The sequence below is a fragment of the Phaethon aethereus genome, assembly GCF_964289735.1.
Source record: "Phaethon aethereus genome assembly, chromosome: 1".
NCBI classification, from domain to species: Eukaryota; Metazoa; Chordata; class Aves; order Phaethontiformes; family Phaethontidae; genus Phaethon; species Phaethon aethereus.
In genome coordinates, this window is record NC_138575.1 from 149,295,710 (window position 1) to 149,316,427 (window position 20,718).

At 44.0% G+C, this 20,718-nt stretch overlaps 1 protein-coding gene across 1 annotated transcript in view; it reads right to left on the reverse strand.

Moving 5' to 3' along the window:
* The window catches only part of TBC1D8 (TBC1 domain family member 8), a gene marked incomplete at its 3' end in the record, with an annotated part of 52,241 nt that overhangs the window by 1,390 nt on the left and 30,133 nt on the right, over positions 1 to 20,718 (reverse strand). Inside the window, exons 6-19 of the mRNA XM_082010830.1 lie at positions 17,947 to 18,154; positions 16,561 to 16,755; positions 14,485 to 14,667; positions 13,926 to 14,076; positions 12,033 to 12,247; positions 11,072 to 11,189; positions 6,482 to 6,767; positions 5,836 to 5,965; positions 5,437 to 5,535; positions 4,792 to 4,860; positions 3,027 to 3,267; positions 1,377 to 1,442; positions 675 to 764; positions 411 to 511 (exon numbers count right to left, since the gene is read on the reverse strand). Of these exons, the coding sequence (XP_081866956.1) occupies positions 411 to 511; positions 675 to 764; positions 1,377 to 1,442; positions 3,027 to 3,267; positions 4,792 to 4,860; positions 5,437 to 5,535; positions 5,836 to 5,965; positions 6,482 to 6,767; positions 11,072 to 11,189; positions 12,033 to 12,247; positions 13,926 to 14,076; positions 14,485 to 14,667; positions 16,561 to 16,755; positions 17,947 to 18,154 (2,152 nt within the window). The remainder of the gene's footprint in view (positions 1 to 410; positions 512 to 674; positions 765 to 1,376; positions 1,443 to 3,026; positions 3,268 to 4,791; positions 4,861 to 5,436; positions 5,536 to 5,835; positions 5,966 to 6,481; positions 6,768 to 11,071; positions 11,190 to 12,032; positions 12,248 to 13,925; positions 14,077 to 14,484; positions 14,668 to 16,560; positions 16,756 to 17,946; positions 18,155 to 20,718) is intronic.

Below are 20,718 nucleotides of genomic sequence, written 5' to 3' on the forward strand. Positions count from 1 at the left end.
GTCCCAGTTGGTGATGGACTAAGAAGTTACTGGTTTAGTGGAGAGGAGGTCAGGAAAGAAGGAACAGCAATATGCATTCTCAGGAATTCTTTGGGCTTAGAAAGAAGGCTTTCTCCAGCCGGCATGAGCCTCTTTTCCGGCCTGTTAGGCTGTAGGTGAGAGTGAGTCTGAAATTCTTTCTACTCACCAGCCAGTCTGAGGAGAGGGAGCTGCTAGAAAGGTAGCTGAGAGTTTTTAAACATGTGCTCCCTAGATCAGAGGAGCCCGATCCTCGATCGCTAAAGGACTGAACCTAAGCTCAGGCTGAAGTTAGGCCTCCTCAGAAAGAGCTAAACTGTTGAATCCAGTCATTTCCCGTTTGAGTACTCTCCAGTTCTTTAAAAGCAGACTACGGCCTCTAATGTACATACCTGGCTCATTTTTGGCAATTCTTTTTCAGTTTTAGTATCCTTTTCTTTGGCTAGATCCTTCAGCATCTGCTTCAACTGCTTTTGGTAATCTACTGCATCACCTTTTTTGGAGCAGACACAAAAAGGAGAATTAGTTTTCAAGTCACTGAAGTAAACTGACATTTCAAAATAAACCCCAGAGAGCAGAGATAATAGAGTAGGGTTAACAAATGGAAAGTTAGTTAGCTCATATGCACACGCATTAGAGAACCATTTTGGACATACCATTTGATTTTCCAATGACTAGCGGTCTTGAAGTTGACAGCAAAGGATTCTTTAATGGTGACTGGCTGTCTCGTTCATTTTCTGTGAGAGCTATCCAAAAAAAAGTGGCAAATGTAATGATTAATCCTTCAAATGCTGCATAATGCTTATTTATGCTTTTAAAATTTTGAAGAAAACAAAATAATTGGGCAAAGACGTTTTTAAACAGTACTTCATTAAATCATACTGTAAAATTATGTTAATGTAAGTAAGACCGGTGCTGCAGCGAGAGAGTTGGAAGTTTGCCAAGTATGGCACATTTAATTAAAAAATCTGCACAGAAAAACTACCACAGAATTTTGTCACCTAATCAAAACTGGATCAAGATGTGATAAGGAGATTTGCACTGTAGATGGAGTACAAGCCATCCAAAAATGTTATTTCAGTTCATATTTGGCTGGAAGTAACCATGTAACTGGCTGCACGAGATCTCTGAATGCAGCAGATGCGAGCCTTGATATTGTGTACCTGTATTTTCATCCAAAAAGGTTTTGACTGGAGTAATTTTTAAAATGCGATGAGCGTAATTACAAATGCACATCCTATACGCTCCCAGCTAAAGGAAGCAAGACCGGGTTCTTCATCAAGCAGCCTTTTCCCAAAAACTTTAGGCAAGAAATTTTTGGGGAAATTGAGGTATTCATTGCCTTTCAGATTTCTTACCTGGTGGGATGTGCAGCTTATACAGCAACTTTATCTTTTCATTCATTTCTCCATTATACATAACATCTGCACGGAAAAAAAAGAACAAGAAGTGGACCAGAGCATTTACGTCCACAGTTTAAAATCAGTTGGGCATCTCTCTGTGCACAAAAGATAATTGTTTGCATGGACAATACATGAAAACATATGGCCAGTATAATACATTGAAATATTTTAAGTTGTTCCTGTCAATGAGGAACAGCAGGTGAGAGCCATCTGGTTTGGTCTTTGTTCTTCTAAAATAGACTGGGAGTACCTAACCCTATGGAGCTTCATCATCATTTAAAAATATTAAGGAGGATGGCAGGGAATCTAGCAAAAATCTGCTGACACAGATTAACAGGAATGTGAGAATGGAGAGACAGAAAACTCCCTTTGGGGCCATCATATTCTTAATATTTCTTCCCTTCATCCCTTCCTGCTGTTCTATACAATAAGCCCAAAGGAGATAACTACTTCTCATGTAATATGATTCATTTTTTCAATGACTAGTAGAAATTAGAATCTAAACTTTCAAGTGCACTGAAATACTGTGAAGAACTTCTTTTTCTTTTCAAGTTGTATATCTCTAAGAATCAAAATCAAATAACAATGTAACACAGGGTGCCTTGGTTCACATGAAAAATTTCTAAAGAGCTTGAAGTGGTGAGAATACGGATTTACTGATTTTTACTGAAGCTGATTCAGTTTTTTTCATTTGGGGTCAGGCAATACAGAATCATTAAGGTTGGAAAAGACCTTCAAGATCATTAAGTCCAACCATCAACTCAACACCACCATGCCCACGAAACAATGTCCCGAAGTGCCATGTCCACACATGTTTTGAACACCTCCAGTGATGGTGACTCCACCACCTCCCTGGGCAGCCTGTTCCAATGTTTGACCACTCTCTTAGTAAATAAATTTTTCCTAATATCCAGTCTAAAACCTCCCCTGGGACAACTTGAGGCCATTTCCTTTCGTTCTATCGCTAGTTACTTGGGAGAACCCGAGACCAACACCCACCTCACCACAACCCCCTTTCAGGTAGTTGTAGAGAGCAGGAGTTGAGATGTGGCACTGTCTTTGTCAGACAGATTTTGGGACAGGCAGCCTCATCTCATTAGAAGAGCTGGTGGCCTCAGGACCAACGCTACTGCAGCTCTCAGTCACTGCTGGACAGATCTTTTTTGTTCTTCTTACTGTCAACATGTACAGCAAGCAGCAGTCGTTTGTATAAGATTAAGTCTTCAAGTAGCAGTTAACAAAGAGCTATACTGAGATTTCAGAGGCATATTGAGAGCAACAATCTGGCAGAGAGGTTTTCCTAGCATTCCATGCAGACCCAAGTATAATTTTAATTCATAAAATATTTTCAACAAAATTACTGTTGTCTGAGAAATCAAATATTTAAATACAATATTCAACCATGTCCTTAGGCTGTCTTTTAAATCTAATCGACTTCAGGTGACTGGAACACAAAAAAGGTCACTGGTTAGGCTAATTACAAGCCCAGGAAAACCTTCTGCCCGCATTGTCCCCTGCCAGCTATACGGCGTTTTAACATCCGTGTCTCACCCGCGTGCAACCCCTCAGCTCTGCCCACCTTCCACCCCGCAGGGGAGCCGATACCTAAGCAGCTGGCCAGCCCCTTGAATTCAATCAGCCGGTCCATGTTCTCATCCAGGAGCCGGAAGGTCCTCTGGGCGAGGACGACGGTGTGCTCCCCGCAGGTCCAGGGCGAGACCAGCCTGTACAGGTTAGCGAACTGCTGAGCGTCGATGCGGTACTGCTCGGCGTACGGTCTGCTGGGGTCGTGTCGCTCGACAACTGGACTCGTCGTTTCCCAGTAACACCTTATTAAATGTTCCCTCTAGGAGAAATCAGAGGCGGGAGAGGGGGGATTGCGGTGTGCGGTATCAGAGAGCGTGCAACCGGCAAAGGCATTCATATCAGCGCATGCTGGAAATGCTCAAAATTCTCTTTGCGCGAGGTGTTATAACGATACCAAGACCACTCCTGTGAGAAAAAGCAAAGTATGAGTCTTTAATTAGAGCAGCCAAGTGCTCTCATGATTTCCAATTAAAATTAATAAATTTGAAGGGAGACTGGGCAGATTCTTGGAAGAAATTCACTGCAGGCTACGGAAACTCCATTAGCCACCTCTGGCCTGGGATGTCTCTAACTAGCCAAAGGTAGCGAGGGTCGGAGAAAATCCAGGGTAAGCGTTATACAGGCTTCACCTGGTCATTTATTCTCTCTAGGACCTCTCCATTTGGATACTGTCCCTATTAGTCTTCCCTTAGGGACAAGTTGATGCAAAACAAATGGTCCTAACAACACGAGCTGTCCCGGGGGAGCAAGGGAGCTAATGAAAAAGGAACCACCACCAAGAAGTGAAAAGAGGAAACAGGAGGAGTGCAAGCCAGTCAAAGCTCAAAAGCAGAGCAGCAAGGAGCAGGAGGGAAGCACTGAAGAGCAAGCCCCAGCAGCATCGTCTTACAACCACTAATGGAGGGAGGATACAGCTGCTCTTAGCCAAAAAGCTACACAACATTAAGAACATACCACAGTCATATTCTCGGTACCTAGTATTTATGGCTATGAACAACACACAAAAGAAATGGTCCATTAAGGGTGATAAATACAGTGATAATTACATGCTTGGACTTCTAAATCAAGTATAGTTGTAGAAGCTTAGATGTCCCTGTCTCCAGATAACTTCTATACAGTTCATCAAACGTCAGCTTGACAGCAAGGAACTGAGGTAGAAACTGCTTTTAGTTGTAAAAACACTGGAACAGGTTGCCCGGAGAGGTGGTACATGCCCCAGCCCCTGGGTGGATGGGGCTCTGAGCAACCTCATCTAGTTGCAGATGTCCCTGCTCATTGCAGGGAGGTTGGACTAGATGACCTTTAAAGGTCTTTTCCAACCCAAACTATTCTATGATTCTATGAAAAAAATTAAAACTATTAGAAAATTGGGAACAAATAGCAAGGATACAAGTGCATGGAGGTTTTTTCCACCATGGAAAACAGAGCATTAAGAGAGCAGGACTTAAAAGTACTGCAGAGCTGCCAGTGAGCAGAGCTATATATTATTTAATTTATTCTGCATGTGAATGTTACCAGAACCTAATTTCTCAGAGGCCATTTCCAAGTGGCAAGTTAGAAAGGAAACTGAAGCAATTCTCCTTTGAAGGATCAGTACAAAGAATTTGTACTCTTCCTCTTTAACAACTGGGCAACCACAGAAAGGACAAAATGACAAGGTCCCATCTGAATAGTACCGCCCAGGCAGAGGACACGAAGTCCAAGATGGCTCTGCAAAGCGACGGCTGGAAGCTATGCCCAGAAGCCTCAAATAGGTGCATCCCCTACTTTTCAGAAGACCAACCTTGAACAAGTCATACAACTCCTCTAAGTCTTCAGGAAGAATCGAGACATCTGGGATGACAACTCGGAGCTTAAGAAGAAAAAAAAAAACATGTTAGTGACAATCTTTTCTCCCGTTGTCACCGACATGGGCAGGCCTGCGAGCCCCGCAGGGACTGTATTCATGCGGTACAGCCGAAAACCGCAGTATTGAAAAATCTTTGCAATTTTTCCCCCTTCCTTAGGTTCACCGGTTGGACAGATCCATGAAAAGAGAAATCCCTCAAGGGCTATTAGAAACAAAGACGGGAAGTCCCTAAGCTACAGGTCACAGGAGGCTGGGGAAGCATCGCATCACGCTCGCTCTCTTCTTACACTCAACCCCGGGCATCTGCCTAGGGCCACGGTCGGAGGCAAGGCACTGCGCTGAACAGTCCTGCAGCTTTTCTTAATGTTAAAGCCACCCTAGAAAATAATGCACGTAGCCACAAAAGAAAACCCAAACCCATCAGCATCCCAGGAAAGAGTTTTTTCTAGAGTCGGTAATGATTCTTCCTGTTTTTCAAGATCTGGTGGTGCCTTTTAAAAAACAAATGCCGGCTGCCTGACAGTGCTGGGGGAGAGGGGAGATGTTAAGCTACCTCAGTCAAAACAATACCCTACTCACCACGTTTTGCTTGGTTGTGTCTTCGTGGCTCTGGAGGACACGGATTCGGTGTTTGTAGCGCATGTGCTCTATCTGTGCCACAGAGTGGTCTCCAAATTTCTACAAGGGAGGAACAGAAACATTATTTTTATAGTATTTTATGAGATTTGTATTTCACATTTACTGGAAATAGAACTTTTAAAGTATTATAAGTCTTTGGAAAAAAAGCACAGGCAGTCTCTAATTGATACCCTGTCACTGTAAGTATTTATATTACACCTAGCCTTGTACATTTCAGCCCTTAGTCAAAGGACTCTGTAAAAATGTGTATTAACTTTCCAAACATCCATGCTGAATTTTACCTTTTTCTTTTTTAAAATTCTAACTTAACTGACCAGTAGACACGGAGCAGTATTTTACCTCATAGGAGTCATGAATCAAGTTGGCTATTTCGGTCACTGGAGAGGCTTCCTGGTCGTCGCTGAAGAACGCATGGTGATTACCAATAGGTGGCAGAGGGCTTTCTTCGTTTTTGACATGCTCTAAAAACCTGAAAGGAAGAAAAATAAGCAACACAGATTACTCTGCACTGTGCTCTTCTCCACATAAATAAGCAAACAAGTCCTATGGCTCAGATTTAGAAATAAATTGGTTTTCGGGCTGCTAGGCTTTTCAAAAAAGCCTTCATGATTACTCATCCGAGGGACGGCAAGCCAGCCAAATGACTAAATGCTGCCTGAGGAAGAAAACTTCTGTCTCCTTGAAGTCTGGAGCAGGAAGCCCGTCACTCTAGGGAAGGCACGAAGAGCAGCAGTAAATATTGCACGCTGACGCAGTCGATGCAAGTCTTGGCGGTGCCAGGAAATTTCACAGGACATCTACTCATCCGATGTACAAAGCCCATTGTTTAAGGCAGACACTGCGAAAGCAGCAGCAACAGCAGCAAGGTAACATGAAAGGTCCCGCTGGTGCCTACAGAGCCCCGCTGATACCACAACAGCACCCAAATGCCTCTGTTTTACAGCACAATGGTCTGCGGTGAAGGAGCACTCCTGCGTGGCCATACCTGCTCAGGATCATCAAGGCCTGCCCATCATCCTTGCTCTTACACAGATCCACGGCGTTGGCCTCCAGTATGGCCAAGCCCAGTTGGAAAATGGCTTTGATCCCATCATAGAAGAAGCAGTCCACAACATTCACAGCACTTTCCAGGGGCATGATGCTAAGGAAAAGGGTAAGGAACCACGAAAGAGAAATGGAAGCTAAGGTTGTCAGATCCTTCATATGTTCAGCCAGCTCTGGAAGTTGCTCTTTTATAAGCTCTTCAAACACCGACTGGTCTACCTGAGCACCTGCAAGTCATAAAGAAACAATATTAGCCAGGACTGACACAGGAAAAAAATATTCTTTAAAGCTAATCATCACCGTCAACTATGAACCACCAGACTTTCTTAAAATTTGAACTGACAAGATACACACACATCTACAATAAAATATCCCATTATCCTCCTGCTGTCGTCTCAGCCCCAACCCTCACGTCCGTAATCCTCACTGTACAATTTTCTGCAAAAAGACTGTGTTGATTCTCCTAAGTGCCTTTGGGGTGCAATGAAATAGTAATAGGAGCAGCTGTTGTTTTCGGCTAAAAAAGCACATAATAATTAAGTGCTAACAAAAGCAATCTTAAAGCATTTTACTGTTCAACTTGGGATCTAAGCAATGAAAACGAGACTGTACACATTCGTCTCCAGCGCACGCACTCAAGCAAGCGGGCAGCAGAGCTTTCACTCTAGGTAAGAAAATGTAGATGGAAATTCAGATATGGCTACACACATTAAGCAGGAAGAAAAATTGTTACACACAGATGTATGCGCATATAAAAATATATACTTACATGCATATATAGATATATTTTAAGAACAAAAGATTTCTGCAATGCCCAGATATAAGCTTTCTTAACTGTCCCAACCAGTCTTTTCAAAGCAGCAGATTTGGGCTCTCTTCCTTCTGTGTTAGCTACTAGCTCAGTCCTGCTTTTGTCAGCAGCTATTATAGAACCAATATAGTTTCATATTGTTGAAGTGGCCTATACCTACAAACCAGATCTGCCACATGAGGAGCTTTAACCAGACGCTAGAAGTTAAAAATGTTCCTGAACATAAAATGTAGTTAGCTTTTCAATTATTTTGTCTTTCCTCTCAAGTTATTTAATTTCTTTCTCGAGTCCATATTCTGCTAATATTAGGAGACAACTATAATTGCTATGAAATTCCTGAGACATATATCTCCTTAGCACTCAAAACTTATGTTGTCCAAAAGCAGAATATAACCTGGACAATTTGTGGCAGAGACCCAGCATCTTTTGGCTTTGCATCCAAATCAGAAGAAAAAAAAAAACAAGAACAGATATGACATTTCTCTGTCTTTAGAACTTTTCACATCAAGCCACAGAAAGCTTCTGCTGGTGGCTGAACAAACATTACAGCACCACAAACCAAAAATAAGCACCGAGGGACATGCAAACGGTTTTTGTGAAATGCATCAAGCATGGTGCTTTGCTTTGAAGAGATAGCCTTCTCACCTCAGATGGTCATAAATAAGAAAGGTAAAGAAAACAGAGAAGAAAAGGGACCGGGGTTGCTCAACAGAGGACAGTTTTGGGTTTGTTTTTTTAACAAGCTTAATACAATTTAATAGCCACAGTTAACACAGACCCCCAAAAATAGAGCCTGTTTTAGGGGTATTTGAAGGAAGCCAGCGCCAGATAGGCAGACACATATAAAAAGATCATTCCAGGCTCAGAGGAAGCATGGGAGACACTGGCAAAAGCAGAGGTTTAAAAGGAATGTGCGGTGCTGCCCAATCTTTTGCAGAAGATCATATTATAATTAAGTGTTGACACTCCAGATGAAAGTCGAGCAGGTGTATTCAAAGTGACTTCTATGCCCACCTTTTCATTAGAATCCCAGAAACTATGATACCTGAAAAACTGAACCTCTAATGTATTACAGCATGAAACCATAACAAGGTAGGAAAATACCAGGGTACCCATTTGAAAAATGATGACCCAAGACACAAACAACAAAAAAAGACCAAAACAAAAATTACGTCTGTAAGACTGAAAAGGCAAATCAAAGAAGTGAAGTGAGGTTTTGACTGCCTCAGGAATTATAATAGCAAAATGATGACAGCCTAACAGATAAAGTGGGGTAAGATGGCCTGCTGGTTTACGTAGAGGATGGAAAAACGATGGTAACGGGAGAATAGGATATACATGACCCTTGTCACCACTCTTGACCCAGGTACAACTTGTTTCTATCTTGCAGCTATCTGCCTATAATTCCCTCTATGCATTGCGGAAGGGAGAAGGATGGGGGGAGTTCCTGAAGGAGGAGAGACTGAGTGCCAGCCCTGCCTGCAGGATTTTCCCATTTGCAAGCAAGTGAAATGATAAAAATGCTTGTTAAAAGACAGAGTGGTCATAGCTGGCAAGGCTGAAGGAGGGAGACGGTCATGTGGTAAAAGTACAAAAGTTGAGTAGGACTGAATTGCCTAAGTCTTGAAAGCAAAAATTTAAAATAAATGTTTAAAATATTCTGAATGTCATAAAGAAAAGGCCCAGGACAACATGGAGCTAAGAAGAATTGGAATACCCAAGGTCATTAATTCAGTCGCTGTTTTGACCGTAGAGATTACTGGCTGATGCTGAAGAGGAAAAGCACAGTGACGGGCACCAAGGTCAGAGATCACCAAAGTTACAGAGAGATCAAAATCTGGACAACAGTGTTGGCAGTGCGGACAAAGACAAGAAGTTGGGTGTTGGAAGTGTTATGCAGGAAGAAACAATGCAAAGTTTAGACAAGAGCTGGTTGCAAATCAAAAAAAGAAGGTCAACTGGCATGTGAAGCCAAGAACATTAACTGAAGCAACAGGAACCAGAGGAGGGGCAGGGTGGACAACATCAGTAGCACAGATTTGGCCACGCTAAGGTCTACGGTAAATCAAAGCTACAGAAGGAACCGCTCAGTGAAGCAACCATGCTGCAAAACTGCACTGCTGCCATTCGACTAGGGGGAGTAGGGGAACTTCTGAGCGAGGCCCCTGGCTCTTTGCACTGCGGTGAGCCATGGCAGTAGCTCTTTTAGAGTCACGGTACTACTCGCCCTTTCCTTTAGGAAAACAGAGACAGGGCAACCAAGACTAAAAGCACTCAAACAATATAGGCTGTAGCCATGGTGAGTGACAGGCAAGATAGAAAGCCCAAATTAAGTACAACTTAGAGCAGTGATATCCATGTGGGACCATTCAAGTTTATTTGGGTGTGAAGAATGCTACTTACAGGCAATAACCCTGCAAGCACCAAAGTCATCAGTAACTCAAGGCAGGCCCTAGGCTGATGATATCTAGAAATGTACAAGGACACATAAAGCTGTGTTTCTTTTTTAATCAAGGAAGGAGACAGACAAACATGGAAGTAAGTCATGGAGATGGCAGTTTAAAGTCACATTTGGAGGCAAGAACCAAAGTTCTGACAAGTGGGACAGTTACAATGCCCAATCCACTAGCTGAAAACACCAATGGCATTCAAAGCACCACAAAACATCGTAAGCATCCAGATAACTTCGGAATAACTCTGCTTTAACTTACCTTACCTGCCAGTTCAGTGACAAGACAATAACTGCTGCAGCACAGTGTCAGGAGGGAGGTATGGCAATCCCATCCTCCAAGCAAATCATTAGAAATCTTCTCAGACATCTCCTCCGGCTCCCCAAGCAGTACACGAGTGCCTGCACCATTTCTAGCTCCCAGAACCACTACTGCCAGGGATCTCCTCCTATCCCCCCGCTCCTCACAAGTGACCCTGATCCCTCCCCTACGGTGACGGTGTAACAGCAGACACTCTAACTAAAGGGTAAGCTTAGCGTTAAAGAGGGAAAAGCTATCAAACATTTCTGTAAGAGGAGGAAGTAAAGTGACTGCAAAGAACAAATACTCTTTCTTGTATGCATACCTGCAATCACTGTGCCAAGCTGTGCCCTCTCCTTCTGTGCATTAGGCAGACGTTTGCACAACAGTCTTAAAAATAGTTGCATTGCAAAGAATTGCAGACATAGCACAATGCAGTACAAGGCATGCACTGTAAAGGGACTGGGCTTATTTCTTAATGCTGCTCCTCATATTCAGAGGGTTTTGTATCAGCCCTCATTACAAAGGGCCAGTTTAGACGCAAGCCTGTATTACTCCAGCAGCCGGGCAATGCAGACATGTCAGATCAGAAATAGCTACCCTAGCAGACCTTTTCTAGGTCCATCTTAAACAGCTTGAGTCTCTAATAAAAGCACTCCTAACCAAGACACGCAAGTTCTTCTGTTTTCACTTAGCAGGCAAAAGTGCCACCGCTTTCTGACCAACAGCAAGAAAAAGACAAACTGTAAAGTTAAGCATGTATTTATAGATAGTTCTTGCAGTTCAACCCTTCGAACACAAACCAACCCCAGCTGGAACCTGAGCAGCCACCGCTGCGGTCCCTGCACACCGCACAAGTCGATGGACCACCTCACCCGCGGGGTCTGGACCTCAGAAGACCTGCGTGGTCTTGCCCCAGTGCCATTCGGCTGCTCCTTGCCAGTTAGCAAGAAGAGAGACACAAGCTCACCTATCACTCGGTGGTTGAAGTAATCTGGCAGCATTCGCTCACACACAGCAACCAGCAGCCAAAAGGCTTCTTCCTCTTTGGCATACAACAGCAACACGGAGGTCAAAATATTCATAGACTTGCAAAGGCAAAGAAGAAAATGGGATTTATTAGTGACAGCAAATCCTACTGACAACAGCTGAACTGTGGCTATTTTTAAAGAAAGAAAAGTAGCCTAACGTAATGTAAACAAATTTGAAAAAAAACAGCAAAAGAAAGGTAATAGACAGTGAATACACAATTGCAACCCAAAGGCATAACAAGTTTTTCAGGCTTATGTATACTGATTTTTCCTATAAGCAGTAGGAACCAATGGAGAAAAGCACAGTACTGGATTTGCCCAGATACAAAGTAGGTAACTGATAGTGCAAGGGCTGCTTTCCCCTCCCTTCCTGTATCTGGACTGGTCTGATGTTAATCAGAATTCAGGGAGCTGCACAGAAAGGGAGCTGCACAGAAGGTAAAGTTGTTATTTTATCTGGCCAGCTGGGCAAAGTACTTCGTAATTTGTCATCAGTTTTGGAAGAAAGGAGCAGACCTTTGGTTCATTAAACCTCTGTCCCAGTGCTCTACGTGAATCTCATCAGTGCAGGCCAGTTTACTTTGCACTGTCTCCCAAGTGTTGGGTAAGAAACGCACTTTCGAACAAACAGAAGCATCAGAAATGTTTTCTTCCTTCCTTTAGCTTTACATGCAGTTTGCAAAATGCTGAGGGAAGACTTTCGTTAAGCCAGAGTACCAGCCTATGCACTTGTCTTCCAGACTGAATGACATTTAATATCTAAAATTATGTATTTTTCATAACTAAAGAGAGATTATTTTTCAAAACCACCATTAAAAATACTCCCAAGAGAATGATAAAACTGCGAGAGCAAAAAGAGGGAAAAAAGCAGCGAGCATTCTCCCGCTGGGAGTTTTCCACCTGGCAGTATCCTATTTTGGGGTTCCTGTGTGCGTACGCCGTGAGGACCCTTCTCAGGGCAGCTATCCCCGTCTCGCTCTGGAAGGCGGGGTGTTCAGGTAGTGAGCGGTGGAGGTCACGCTCAATCTCCTCTGTCACCATACAGCACTTGCCCATGGACGCCTCCACCAAGTGTACATAGTAACCGGGATGCGAGGCAAGATCCGTCACAGCGTCTGATGGCAGCAGGGAGAGAGAAAGAGGAAGACACAAGCAGATTAAGATGATGCTAAACTTATTGTGGGTAGGTATTATTGCTCAAAAGGATGTAAGCAAGATGGTTTTCCCCAACGTCTGTGAATTTAGTGAAATCTCCAGACCTAAAAGAAATTAAGTCCTACCAGCATATATGTCTTGAAAACAAAATAAATATTAGCAAAGCTCATATGATGCAATATCATTCAAAGCACCTTAATATTGACATTGAGCAGGTAACTTACCCAGCAGAAAGTATTACTGGGAGAAATGTACTCAGCACTGTTCAGACCCTTCAAGGAAGAATGTTTGAACATGTCATATACTGGATTAAGGACTAAACTTGAGATCAAGTCAACTGATTGGCCAACTGTATGAGGTTCAACAAGGCCAAGTGCCAGGTCCTGCACTTGGGTTACAGCGATCCCATGCAACGCTACAGACTTGGGGAAATGAAGAGTGGCTGGAGAGCTGCCCAGTGGAAAAGGACCTGGGGGTGCTGACTGACAGCCGGCTGAATATGAGCCAGCAGTGTGCCCAGGTGGCCAAGAAGGCCAACAGTGTCCTGGCCTGTATCAGAAATAGTGTGGCCAGCAGGAGTAGGGAAGTGATTGTGCCCCTGTACTCAGCACTGGTGAGGCCACACCTCGAATCTTGTGTTCAGTTTTGGGCCCCTTGCTACAAGAAGGACGCTGAGTCACTGGAGTATGTCCAGAGAAGGGCAATGAAGCTGGTGAGGGGTCTGGAGCACAAGTCTTATGAGGAGTGGCTGAGGGAACTGGGGTTGTTCAGTCTGGAGAAGAGGAGGCTGAGGGGAGACCTCATCGCTCTCTACAACTACCTGAAAGGGGGTTGAGGTGAGGTGGGTGTTGGTCTCTTCTCCCAAGTAACTAGCGATAGAACGAAAGGAAATGGCCTCAAGTTGTCCCAGAGGAGGTTTAGACTGGATATTGGGAAAAAATTATTTACTAAGAGAGTAGTCAAACATTGGAACAGGCTGCCCAGGGAGGTGGTGGAGTCACCATCACTAGAGGTGTTCAAAAAATGTGTGCACGTGGCACTTCGGGACATTGTTTCGTGGGCATGGTGGTGGTGGGTTGATGGTTGGACTTGATGATCTTAAAGGTCTTTTCCAACCTTAACAATTCTGTGATTCTATAATCATACTGTAAGCACATTCTGGCTCTGCTAGATCTGTGGATGAATTGACTTGTTTTTCCCACCTCCAGTTTCTATTACCCCTGCCAAGATTCAACAAGAAGCAGGAGTTGGACTGCTGACTTTAAAATGTAATTATTTCGCAATAATTTGATTTGTCTAGGGTTAAATCAATCCTTATGCTACAATCTAATTGTTGCTTGAAGATGAACATTATTTTATGAAAATATGATGTTAATTTTAAATTACACAGATGAAGCAGATGTTATTTCAATTCTTCTGCATATCATGTCATATTATCCAGAGACAAAATTTTTATAAATCTACCTAGGTACTTCCTTGCACTTATTAGTTCAGTAGCTGATCATCTCTCTTCTGTAAGCACTATCATATGCTCCATGTAAATGACATTTAATTGCCCTTGGGAGATTTCTTCCCTAAATATTTCACCATGTTCAGAATCAGATGATGCCTACAGCCAACATTTCTAAGAGTGCTCACCTGAGAAAAGCAGCCAGAGTTTGCCTCTTAAGGATTCAGGGATTCCCATTGCAACAAGTTTTCTGATCTTCTCTGTGCGAAACATGCACACAGTTCTGCCATACTCTACAAAATGGTCATCCCACAGGCTCTCCTTGATTTGCTCCCTAGACTGGGAACAAGAAAGAAGGTAACGTTTAAAAGAACAAACCCTGTGCATGTGAGAACTGGTAAACAGAAACATTTACATATTAGAAATTCTGCAAGGTATTTCCATTACCAATGGATATGGGAAGTCTGCTCTAAGGACTACAACTTTGCCCATTTTGCATGCAGAATTCACTACACAGGGGTGAGCAGAACTGATCACAGAGGGAAAAAAATTATAAATATTCACCAGAAAGAATTTGGGGGGAAGGAGAAGAAAAAACTCCAAGCAAACAGAAAAGCCTTTATGCCATATCTAACTTCTCCAGCCAATACAGAGTTCATTTTACTAATGGGTATCTGTTTGAATGTCAACCCAGCTTTTTTAAAAAAAAAAAAACACTCCTAAAAACCTCCCCCAAATGTTACATACCTTTCCAAAATCAAGGCCCGCCATTCCTGACTGATGAAAGTCTGACCTCAGTGCTTCTGCACTGAGCAAATAACTGCTCTCCTTTCCGCATTCGCTTCTCTCCTTGCTTTGTGAAGCCTCTGCTCCTGGACGCGCAGACTCGCTGTCCCTGAGCGTGCACATGGATCCCAAGGCAGGAGTGTTCTGCAATGCAGAATCAAAGTGGTAACAACTGAGAAGAGGTTAAGAACTATGTCCTCAACTGTCTTCAAGACACAGAACTGGGTTAGCCTTTGCCTTTTGCATCAAAGCCTTTAACACTTTTCAGGAGGAAGGGCCTTACTCAAGACTTTATACAATTTATCATTCCTTTGTGTAGAATCATGGAACCTTTGGGTTGGAAGGGACTTTTAAAGGTCATCTAGTCCAATCCTCCTGCAATGAGCATCTTCAACTACATCAGGTTGCTCAGAGCCCTGTCCAGCCTTACCTGGAATGTTGCCAGGGATGGGGCATCTACCACCTCTCTGGGCAACCTGGGCCAGCGCTTCACCACCCTCACTGTGAAAAATTTCTTCCTTATATCTGGTCTAAATCTCCCCTCTTTCAGTTTAAAACCATTATCCCTTGTCCTATCGCTACAGGCCCTGCTAAAAAGTCTGTTCCCATCTTTCCTATAAGCCCCCTTTAAGTATCGGAAGGCTGCAAGAAGGTCTCCCTGGAGCCTTCTCTTCTCCAGGCTGAACAACCCCAACTCTCCCAGCCTGTCCTCACAGGAGAAGTGTTCCAGCCCTCTGACCATTTTGGTGGCCTCCTCTGGACCCACTCCAACAGGTCCATGTCTTTCCTGTGCTGAGGGCTCCAGAGCTGGATGCAGGACTCCCGGCGGGGTCTCACCAGAGCGGAGTAGAGGGGCAGAATCCCCTCCCTTGACCTGCTGGCCACGCTGCTTTGGATGCAGCCCAGGATATGGTTGGCCTTCTGGACTGTGAGTGCACATTGCTGGCTCATGTCCAGCTTTTCATCCATCAGCAGAAAAAGGGTTGTTACTTCAAAACAGAAGTTGTTAGTAAATTCTAAGTGTCTTCATGACAAGCTACCAATCAATCTTCTACTTTGGTTAAGGTTTCAAGAACAGAATCAGAGAATAATTTCACTTGGAGGGGACTGTCTTCTTCAATCCCCTGCTCAAAGCCGGGCCCCCAGACCAGGTTGCTGGGCACTGTGTCCAGTCCAGTTGAGTAGCTCCAAGGAAGGGGAGTACACAGCCTCCCTGAGCAGCCTGGTCCAGCTCTGCCCATCCTTGTGGGGAAAGCTGTCTCTTTTTATCTAATCGGATTTTCCCTTGCTGCAACTTGTGACTCTTGCCGCTCACCTTTCAGCTGGCACCACCAAGAAGAGTCTGGGTCCATCTTCTCTGTAACTAGTGGAAGACAGGCTGAACAAGCCCTGCTCCCTCAACTTCTCCTCATAAAGCATGTGCTCCAGCCCTTGACCGTCTTGTGGCCCTCCACTAGACTTCCTCCAATTTGTTAATGCTTTTCATGTGTGGTGGGGTAGAGCCAAAAGTGGACAGAGTATTCCCAACCAGCCTCAGAAGTGCTGAATAAAAGGGAATAGTAACATCCCTTGACCTGTTGGTTACACTCCTGCTAGTACAACCCCATATGCTGTTGGCCCCTTCACTCTAAGGGCACACGGCTGACTTACAAGCTTAACCAGTTGTCGACCGTGATCCCCCCACCTTTTCCACATGGCTGCTCCCCAGCCAGCCCACCCCCAGCCCCTCCTGTTGCATGGGGTTACTCTGTCAGGCTTTGCATTTGCTTTTGTTGAACTTCATACGGTCTCCATCAGCCCATTTCCCCAGATCACTGAGGTCTCTGTGAAGGGCAGCCTTGCCCCCCAGCATATTCACTGGGTCCCCTCAGTGTGTCAATCACAACCATGCTGCCGGGGCACTCCATCCCATCAGGCAGGTCATTAGACATCAGACAGCACTGGCCCAAGATCATACCCCTGAGGAAGGCAGGAGAAAAGACCAATGGATAAATGTACTGAATAATAATTAAAAAAAAAAAAACAGAATTTCAGTACCTGGTTCTTATTTTGCAAGTTGTTACAGTGCACTGGGTTGCTGGAGTTCACTTCTTTTAGCCTCTGGAGCAGGTTGTCCACCAAAGTATCGCGGTCCTTCAGCTCAATGAACTGAAAGGCCGTCTTGCTCCTTATGCTAACAATGATGGGATTAGGGAGAAGGCTTGTGTCCTCCATCTTCTCTATACTGATTACCTTTTCCAGAAACATTATAGAAAACACATTATGTGCCACATCCACAGAAACATCTTCAAATATTCTACATGTACCAAAATGTACAAACACAGCATTCATTTACACACATGCTTTAAACATGGTTATTCATATTGCCTTTCCTTGCTCAGACACATCCTACCACCTGAAGTTTATGGTCTCTTTAGAAGCTCAAAGGCGGCACCAAAAAGTATCTCATGCTTTTTTTTTTTTTCCTTTTTTAGAGGACTCTGAGGCCCACTTCTGCAGAGTGGACTGAGGGGAAAGAAGGAAAGGGGAGCGATGATTAAAACAAGATTTAAAAGGATCAATTTGATCAAATTCTGGGGGATGGAGGAGGAAGTTTACATTCACACTCCCAAGGACAGAGGAAAGCAGTTGTTTTGTTGTTTTTTTGATTAGGTATATAACACTGTTCTCTTATTGTTTTCTATTTCTGTAATAGTGGAAGATTAGGATATTTTGATGTTACTCTGTTATTAGTCGAGGATGAAAGGGAAGCTTTAATTAAAAGATCTTTAACAGCCTTGTATCCACAGCAGATCAGGCACATGTTTGCTGACAGCTTCCTTCTCCTCTTCTACTCCCACCACCATCCCATGCATCCTCCATTCCATTTAAGTAAGTCTCTGACTTCATGGAAAAGTGGCAGCTTGTCACCGCCTCCAGAACATCCCCTCTTTCCCTCTGCCCAGGTTTGCAAAGTATCCCCAGGCTTGCTAGAGTTTGTCTGTGGAGGGAGAGCTTCAACAGTTCTAAGTGTTGATGCCAGGTAAGGACACTTTTATATTGCTAGAAGGGTCCAACCTGAGGTCACCATCAACATCAAGCTGGACATACGCATTTGTGGAGCTGCGCCTGGAGCACTGACTGAGTCTTGGACCGAGCAGGCTCTGCTTTTGCAGTGCTCTGTCCTGCTGCATTACCTACCCATACCTTCAGTTTGAGGTTGAACCTTCACTTTGGAGGTTCACGCTGAGTTACCCATACATATTTTTAGGAGCTTATGCCCTAATGAGTCCTAGAACAAGCTTTACAACAATTCTGTAGGCACAATACACACAAGCATCCTACTCTTTTCCATCAAACGATAGTTTGCAGGTAAGTCAAGTGACGCAGAACATCAGAACAAGGCAGATACGGACCCAGAACAAAACAAACGAACAACTCTACCTCTCTAAGTGGGATGATAACATTGCAGCAGCCATTTTCTTTGCTGGCAAAACAGATGTAACTGTCTGAAGTATACAGCCTTCCCACTGTGTGACAGCGACTAAACGGCGTCCAGAGAGAACAGTCTACAACTTCATGCAGCTTCTCCTTCCTGGGCAATCTGAAGAAGGCCCGAAAGAATTCATTCTGTGCTCTGGCTTCCAGACCCCTTAAGAGAAAGCAGTAAGAGCGAATCACAAGACCCCGAAGGCCAGGACATCCAGCAAATGTTCGTTTTCTTGTTAGCCTCACCAAGAGCGAGGAATATGGAATAAAAGCACCGTGCACAGCAATATTCACTGCCTATATAAACAGACCGATAAAAGACCGACTCTGAGATACCAAAAAGAATCATCATCAACACTTGCTTGTTTAACAGCAAGGTCAAAGTAACTACTGTAGTGAGTAGGAAAGGAAAAGACACCAATTCACATCAGCTGGGGTTTTGGTTTGGGTTTTTTTTTTTAATTATTATTTAACCATGCATTTTCTATGGCTGCTGTACCACTTTCCACAAACTCAAAGAGTTACAGGTTTCAATGCCCAGGAGAAAACTAAATCTTTCATCTGATGAACATAAAGCTAATCTCTGTTGCTCAATGTATGCTCCTTGTTTCCCTTCCCAGTAGCATTACCAACATCACCCCAGGGATTTGCACCTGCACCCAAAAGTAATGCATTTGTTCCATGGGTATTTCTGAAGTCGTGAGGAATAGAAGAGTTAATGACAGTGGCATTTACATCATCGCATCCTTGACTTGCGGAGGTATCGGCCTCTGAGAGCCCTCAGACCAGTTGCAAAACACACAACAGTTTCAGGTCTTACTTACAGACTCAGCTGGGAATAACAGCACCAGCTACATTCAGTTTGGACTTGGCTTCCTTCCTGTCACCCATCCACATTTATGCGGAGAGAAGAAATTTAAATAAATGAAGCTTTCATTACTGAGCTATGGTTATACAGACTTGGCTTTGGGGATCTTTTTTTTGACTCCTTTTTTAATGAAGAAGTCTGCATTAATTTAGAGATCTATGCAATTACATTATAAACAGGCCACGGCTATTAGCTCACCACCAGCAGCTCCAGAAATGTTAGGGCTTAAATTCTATCATTTTCTTTACAAGAAGTCAATTTTTCCAAACATGATTCACCTTAGGGGGGAAAAAAAAAAAAAAAGCTTGACTTGGTTCCATTGAAAGAATTTAAAGCGTGGGCTGAAACATAAGAGGGAGTGGTACCTTGGTGCTGTAAACCCCCTCTCCGCTCCTTCCTTCATCCTCCTCTTCTGCATACACTCTCCTCCTACCCCAGCCCTGCTGTTTCAGAATGAGTTGAAACAGATAAAGCCTCGGCTTCAGTAGGTAAATCAAGGGCGGGGGGGGGAGGTATTTCAGTTTGAACCGTAGAGAAACCTAAAGCCACGTGAAGCAAGGAGGAAGACAACCTAGAACAAACTGAGACCTGAAAAGGGAGGATCTGTGTCTGCGCCCAACAGAAACGACAGAATGCGCTTGACCAGCGTTCAGCTGCCGTTCCCTTCTCAAGCATTATCTTCCTTAATAGTATTATCCAAGGAAAACAGATAAATAGTCTCCTGTTTTTCACAAAGAACAAAGAAAAACCCTCTTCGTGAAGGAAGACAAAAAGGTTGCTCCCGAGTTAAAATTCCACAGCGAGAGCAACTCTGATAAGTGCCCGCAGCGATCTGCTATTGTGACAAAGCTGGATCAGGATATGCCTCCTAGTTAACTCACCACTAAAATATTTTCCATTTCTGCACAGCGCAGATGAATGCTGCTGATAGCATCTGCAGTCAGGTCCGGGTAGAGCCGTGCTCTCCTGCTATTGTGCTGAGAAGGTAAGACCCTCCCTGGATCTGCTCGGTTGTGAAAATTTCTGTACCTTTATGCGAAAAGAGGCACTATATAGAAGAGCGGGACCTCCGTTGAAGCAGAGATTGTCTGTTATTTAAGAGCTGACTGTTTCTAATGCTGCAAAATCTGCAGTTTCTGAGCTTTCAGGATTTTGCGGCGTCTGTTGGGGCTGCAGGCTTCTTTCAGACAAGAAGCCACAAGTTTTTAAGCTGAAGAATGACATTTCCCGTATCTGAAGCCAAGTAAATTCACCAAGCGCTGCGTCCAGCCCCCTCATCCCGCACCGGGGGAAGGCTGCCAACCCTAACACGCCTGGAACTGCCTGTCCCCCCGTGACTCACGCCACCGGGTCACGCAGGGCCACCGCAGAGACCACAGCGCAGCCAGGGCTGCCCCAGAGACAAGTGCCGAAACAGGGGCCAGCCTGCTGGTGGGAGGGATCCCGGGAAGAAAAATGGTAGCACGGGGATGAAATGCTGTCAGCACCTACAGCTGTGGGCTCAAACAAGAGGTTTTATTAGAAAGTGGCACATCATGAAAATATTTCCTGTTAGGCAGGCAAATTCTAGGGCTTAAAGCAATTGCTTCCCTTTATAAATACAGCCAAACAAAATTAGAGCTGGTTAAGAAAACCCAAACCCTGTAACTCCAAAAAAACCCACAAAAAAAATTAGCTACTAAAACAAGACAGGCAATTGTTTAAACATGATCCAGCAAAGATGTAGTGACTGGCCTGCATCACCACGTCCCACAGCTTCCATTTTGAGTTTCGCAACACCTCCAATGCCAAACAGAAATGCAACCTTTCTACGGCCCAATCCGTTTGAAATTTTCTCCTCTAACTTGACCATTTCCATG